The sequence below is a fragment of the Macrobrachium rosenbergii genome, chromosome 8, assembly GCF_040412425.1.
Source record: "Macrobrachium rosenbergii isolate ZJJX-2024 chromosome 8, ASM4041242v1, whole genome shotgun sequence".
Classification (NCBI taxonomy): domain Eukaryota; kingdom Metazoa; phylum Arthropoda; class Malacostraca; order Decapoda; family Palaemonidae; genus Macrobrachium; species Macrobrachium rosenbergii.
Window position 1 is genome coordinate 48,511,366 of NC_089748.1, and position 6,602 is coordinate 48,517,967.

The 6,602-nt window shown below is 37.6% G+C and overlaps 1 protein-coding gene across 2 annotated transcripts; it reads left to right on the forward strand.

Annotated features, from left to right (window-relative positions):
• Nucleotides 1-14: 14 nt before the first annotated feature.
• On the forward strand, nucleotides 15-4,770 carry RpS30 (ribosomal protein S30). 2 transcript variants are annotated; one of them, XM_067107760.1, is made up of 4 exons: nucleotides 15-178; nucleotides 4,021-4,141; nucleotides 4,298-4,397; nucleotides 4,535-4,770. In XM_067107760.1, the coding sequence occupies exons 1-4, from the start codon at nucleotides 30-32 to the stop codon at nucleotides 4,714-4,716; spliced, it is 552 nt and encodes a 183-aa protein (XP_066963861.1). In that variant the 5' UTR covers nucleotides 15-29; the 3' UTR covers nucleotides 4,717-4,770. The 2 variants fall into 2 exon arrangements, with proteins under 2 accessions (XP_066963861.1, XP_066963862.1); XM_067107761.1 differs by lacking the exon at nucleotides 15-178 and adding an exon at nucleotides 332-356.
• Nucleotides 4,771-6,602: the final 1,832 nt, after the last annotated feature.

The window sequence follows — 6,602 nt, forward strand, 5'->3', positions numbered from 1 at the left end:
TGAATCTAAATTGAATTAAATTTCATCACATGAAGCCATTTGTCAGTTACAGTAGAGTCTGCTGTAATATTTCAAGCTCATCGATCATTCTGAAAAAAGAACCATCGAGAAGGCTCTTCCATTTTCACGTTGCGCACCACCAAAACAACCTCTTCGAGTCCTACCGTCTCTTGACTTGGTAAGACCCTCAAATTCCTTTTCAATGCTTCGATTTTGTGCCACTTATATTTGTTCTTCCTATTTTATATTAGTGTGCAAGTGTTATTAAAAGCTTGAGGGTACAATTGACGCCATTCTGGTTGACGTTTGAGACGGTGCGCTCGACGTAAGTGCATTTTATCAGGACCAGTTCACGTGTGAGTGTCGAGTTTCCGTCTTTCGATTCTTTTCGTGCGGTTTCGTCCGTGTTTCATGTAAATGGTGTCCATGGGTTGGTCCAAGTCATTCCTAATCATATTTTCATTCTTGTTAATTCAGATTAATATATCTGTTAAGTGCCCCCAGGCCAGACTTTGACCTTTGTCCATCTTTCGTACGATGGGCAGTTGCATCAGCTTGGTCAATTCGCAACCAATTGTATTTTGTTGTTTAAGCGATAAAGTACCTTATATTACTGTATGATTATGTTGTTTAAGAGGACGAATGCTGAGTAATGCGTCAGGGCCAATGTAGGACTAGGCTAGGCTAGTAGGTATTTCAGTGGTAATAGGACCTAACCAACCCCAACCTTGGACACCGCACCCTCATGCTGCACATTCTACCCATATTTAGTTTTGCCCATTATAGGGAGTAAATAATGACGTAGGAATATTTAATATTTTTGGTAAAACTTTTAACTACCACGCCCCGCTTACGGTAACCACCAGGTTACGTGCAAAATGGGGACCTTTAGTGCAAACCCCTTGTAGGTGAATGTAAAACAGTAAATCAGGGTAAAACTTTATTCTAGTTGCTTGGCCTTATTCCTGCCATTTGCCAACCATGACAGATTATGGCCTTTTATTTGGTTTGTGGAGGGTCCTGGGGAGGCGAAGCAACCCCCCCCCCCTCCCCGGCCAGGTCATGGCACATCGCCTTAAGTTAGGTTAGGTAGGTGAGATCTGGTTAGGTCAGGACATGGCATTACAGGAAAGGGTGTATCTATGTATGAGGAACCTGTCACAGTCGACAACTGGCAGGAATCAGACCATGCAACTAAAAAACTTTACCTTATACCTAAAGCAGTGACAGTGAATACCATTAAACACCAACCAAATGCAGTAAATATTGTGGTCGAAGACTGACAAGAACCAGGCTGCAATAGGTTTAGTCTTTAGTTTTACCAATTTTTGTTTTCTTGGCAAACCATTGATTAGCCTAGACTTTTGAAGTATTTCTAGGCCTGCTTAGTCTGGATTAAAATTATTCAAACTTCACCTTATACCTGTCATTTTGTGGTAACAGCAAAAGCGTGGACGAAAGACATTAAGTAGTTGGGTGGCAACTGGTGGAAATCAGGCCATGGTAATGGTCTGCAGTTTTACTGTTAACAGGCCTGTGGTGTACACAGACCATTTCATAATTTAAAAAATAAAGTTAATCTAGGCTTTTATCTTAGCCCATTTAAACTTCCTAGCTTATCAGCCCAAGCAAACTTGCTTGAATTATTGTAAGCCTTGTGAACTAGGCTTTGTTTGACCATGAAAAAAGGTGTTTAATTGACTACAAAATGAAATTAAACTGATCTGCAATAAAATTTCCATATCAGTTATAACAGGCTTTAGTTTTTGTATCATCACTTGGGAATGTAGTCAGGGTGTGAGCGTATAGTAGTCATTGTGCTGGAATGCGTAGTGTATGGAAATGACGTTCACCTTGTAAAGATTGACAGGTTATTATATTGAGATACTTACAGTTGTCATTATAAGTTTGGGAACAGATATGATTTAGCTCATTAAACCTCGTTGCGACTAAACAGTCAATTTCTGAGTTAGGATGGGAAAACTAAATTTAGGTAATGCCCAGTAGGTTATTCATTAGTATATCTGCATTAAGAGAAAAATGCCAGTGTTTGTATTATTCTTAACATGTAAGTTATTTGATAATTCATTGTACCCTCATACTAATCATGTCAGCAACTGCGAGTCATCGTTTTTCTCAGATGTCTTGCAAACCAATTATTTGATCAAAATGGTACTTTGACACAGTGTACAAGACACCACCTGATAATTTTTGGTAATATAGTGTATTGTCAAATAGTTTTAGTTAAGGGGTTTACTCTTGACTTGCATGGTGTTGCCAAGCATTGCCAAACTGCATTCACATGTCCTTTATCCCCATCCCATCCCTTCCTCTTCCCTCCCTCAACCCACTTTCCTGGCCTGGCCAGCCCTAGGAGAGCTGTTAATCAGCTCAGTGGTCTGGTTAAACTAAGGTGTACTTAACTTTTTTTCCCCCATCTCTGCCCCCCCCCCTTTCCTGTCTATGGGGGATAGTGCACATTCGATTGCATAGATTAGTCATGCTGACTCCTGCGACTTTGTTTTTAAAAGTCGAGTAAACATCTTGACTAACATGCCTTTAAAAGTCAAGAGTAAATGTCTTAACTAAAACCATTTGACAGAGCACTATATTACCAAAAATTAGCGGGAGGTGTCCTGTACACATCACAATACAGCATGCAGCAAAGTTCTTGTGACCCATTTTCAGTGTTTTTTGTTCGAACTAACTGGCAACTCTTACGTTACCCTCACATTTCTTTCTAATGATGCTAAGTTGCAACGACAAAACATTTTGCAACTTCGCAAAGAAAAAGATCACAGTTCACTAAGCATGGTTTTAAAGTATGTGCCATATTTTTTATCAAAATACAAGCTAGCTCATTATAAACACATTAACAGTTATTTTTAAATTTTGTAAATATGAAAAGTTTATTTTTAATTATGGTAAATGTGAAAAATGTGTAAATAATGAATAAATTTTACTTTTTAGGCACCATAGCAATGTATTTAATGTAATGAACGTATTGGAGATGACGTCGTAGTTGTGGCTGTGGTCTAACCAGACGTCAACTGTTTAAGCAGCTCAGTTTGCCTCCCCTCACCTTACCCGTAGACCAAGTGCACTTCTCAATTATATCATTCTTATGAAACCTATAGGCCTATGAAGGAAATAATGGTGGAAGTATACCACACCAAGACTGTGGAGAAATTTCACAAATCCTGCTTTATGGTCTTACAGACACCCTTTTTAAGTTACAAAGATTTGACGCAACTATGTATTGTTGCTATCAGAAATATAGCCTAGTATGTTATAAAGCCAGTAGCATAGGCCTAGATTCCAAAGCCATATCATTATTTTTTATAATACATTATTGTTGTCATTCTTCAGAATCTGCACATAACGGGTGTGGCTAATATAATGTCCGATCTGATCATAGTCTTTCATTCCTAAAGTAAAAGTAAAATAGTAAAAAGGTACGATTAATTGTATTTCTAAAAGCGAAGATTACTTTCCACCTGGCTTTATTTATTTATTTATTTATTTATTTTTTTATTTTTATTTTTTTTTTTTTCTTCAAAATGAAGAAACCCCTCGCGAGACTAGACCTTGACCATAGCCTAAGCTATGACTTGTAATAATTTATCACGTTTTCCATAAAGTAAGTGGCACCCAGTCATTCAGGTCTCTCTCTCTCTCTCTCTCTCTCTCTCTCTCTCTCTCTCTCTCTCTCTCTCTCTCTCTCTCTCTCTCTCTCTCTCTCTCTCTCTCTCTCATTTAAACATGGCCTGGCCTTGAATTTGGAAGATGTATGTATCCATAAGCGAAGGGGTTAATTTCAGAGTACAGTATTGATCCAACTCTTCAGTTATAGAAGCCAAAAACAAAAATACTAAACTTTCCTGCCAACTACAGTATTGGTATTGTGTAGGGAGGGAAATTGTCATCATTCATTCAGTATGAGGGAATTTGTCATCATTCATTCAGTATTCATACCATTACTATTGATACTGTGTGTATAGATACACCTTTTATTTTCAGGTTCACAATGCAGATCTTCGTGCGTTCGGGAGTCACCCATGTCTTGGACATCACTGAACAACAGACTGTTGGTGATGTCAGAGCCTTCATTTGTGAAGCAGAGTCCCTCCCAGAGTCTGAGGTGATTCTTTTATTGCCTTTGGAATTTGAATTGTATAAATGGCTAAGTTAACTAAAGGAATAACAGGACAAAGTGTTAGCTTCTCCAAATGCAAATGTTTTAAACATGTAAAGACAACAGTTACAGAATTAACGTGTTGTTCATATTTTTATACAGGTGAGGCTATATGCTGCTGGTACTCCTCTGGACAATGATCAAGTCCCTCTGATTTCATTGACAACTGATGCCATTGATGTGAATGTTGCCCTTAAGGGAGGTAAGTGTTTGTTACATCTGTCAGCTTTCAACTGCATGTAAACCATTATTCAAATGAAAAATTAATTGAATAAAAATTTATTTCATGCCATAACTAGTCCATCTGTAATTACTAATCTTTATTTTTTTTAAATACAGGTAAAGTCCACGGTTCTTTGTCTCGTGCCGGTAAGGTGAAAGGCCAGACTCCAAAGGTTGAAAAGAAGGAGAAGAAGAAGGCAAAGACTGGACGTGCCAAGAGGAGGATCCAGTACAATCGTCGTTACGTCAATGTAGTGGCAACCTTTGGCAAGAAACGAGGCCCTAACAGCAACTCATAAGATATTAACCTTGGCTAGGATATGTCTTGCAATAAAAGGCAGTTAAGTTGACAATTTTGTTATTTTTCCACCTATGTTGTTTGATTTGTTTCAGTTTTGCATTATGTACTGCTGTTTGACTGCTGCAGGATGACAAGGCAAGCTTTGATGTATTGTTAAAGATAACCATATGAGAATTCTGCATTCCAATCACTTGTCAGAAATGATTGGGACCTAATTTTCGAACAAAGGATTGGGACCTAATTTTCGAACAAACCTCACTTGTGTAAAATGGTTTGAACATGTAAAGAATATCTGTTGTTGGCAATACTGTAGTCATTTATCTGGGCAGTTGTCAGGTTTAGGGCAGACCTGCTTGCACCAGAGTTTTATACTTGTAGTGCACTAGCATAGAGCACCATATGGGGATAGTGCTATATTCAGAAATTGCTTGTTGAAAATTGTATTTGCTAAGAAACCCAATCCTCAAATGCAGGTCAGTGGTTAAACTCATCATCTGTCGTGAAACAAGATTCATATTTTTAAAATGGTTTGAACATAATTAGAGGTTCAAACATTTATGTTGATGGCAATAATTATCTAAAGTTTACAGGTTTAATGTAGACGTTACATTAGGCACCAATAATAGATTTCCAAGTTGTATAGAGTACAAGTGAGGAATTTGGTGGTCCAATCCAGAAGGTCATTGCTGATGGCTGAACATAGTATCTAAATTTCACCAAATGCCAAGCGAAGAAAGCAGGTTTTTTAAATACTGGTATTCAACTCTTGCAATTTTTTACTATTCGTAGTTTTGTAACTACTGTAGTTGCAAATTGCTGTAATTCTAGTGAAGATTGCCAACTGTACCAAAAGAAATGCAAGTGAAATGGGGAATGAATACATAACAATGCCTTTAGAATGCTAACCTGTTCTGTCAATCTTGCAGTCACAAAACCTGATTGCTGAACAGTATCGACCCATGCTCTTGATTGATTCACAGTATTTCTGTAAAACATTTTGTGGCAATTTCAGAAGTGTCTGGAGTTCATCCTAATGATGGGGTGGTGGTGATGACCACCAGTTTTACCAAAAGTTATGAAGCCACGAACCTCAGTGTAGATGTTTCCACAACAGAAGACACTGTAACTATTGAAGTTAACCACTCGCCATTTTATCACTCAAGTAGAACTTGCCATGGAACATTGCCCTTCTCAAACTTCACTGGGTACATTAAACTATTCTCACCACACATCCTACAATGAGGCCAGGCAGACTCCCAACTACTAATAATCCCCATATGAATAGTGTGAACCTCTCCACCCTACCCTCTTATGCCAATTCTCCAACCACTGTTAACCGTTTGTTGCAATGTTTTGGTTCCTAACCCATGTGGAAATAAAGAATATTGATGAAGCAGCCCAGGCTGCAACTGCTTGACCCATATAAAAAAAAAACCATTCTTGATAGTGATCATCTTATGTTTCAAACCCATATAAAAGGCAGCCTTTGTGGAGTGTTGAATCTGATTTAAGCAGATTAAACTCATGCACTGAAGTAATTTAATATTCATATTGATCAACTTTTTTTTTGACCCATGGATACATGATTAGAAGACCACGACCCAAATCTTGTGTGTAAAGAATTAAAGTTGACATTAAACCTTTAAATGTGCATCCACTCTTCACCAATAGCTAATGTCAATTAAGGACATTGTCATTTAATTTTCTATATCCAATTATCACTGTTAAAGACTGCATTTATTAAGTATATTTTTATTATGAAACAAAAACATGTAGTGGACATATGAGTATTGAGTTTCAGCCTTGTGGTCTAATTACAAGAAATATGGTAATTTAGTTCTGTCCAAAAAACACCATAGTCTTGGTTTGAATGAAACCAAACTG

Coding starts and splice junctions, on each gene's coding strand:
- RpS30 (XM_067107760.1), top strand. CDS start 30: ATGAAGCCATTTGTCAGTTACAGTAGAGTCTGCTGTAATATTTCAAGC. Junction 4,142..4,297: donor AGTCCCTCCCAGAGTCTGAG/GTGATTCTTTTA, acceptor ATTTTTATACAG/GTGAGGCTATATGCTGCTGG. Junction 4,398..4,534: donor GAATGTTGCCCTTAAGGGAG/GTAAGTGTTTGT, acceptor TTTTAAATACAG/GTAAAGTCCACGGTTCTTTG.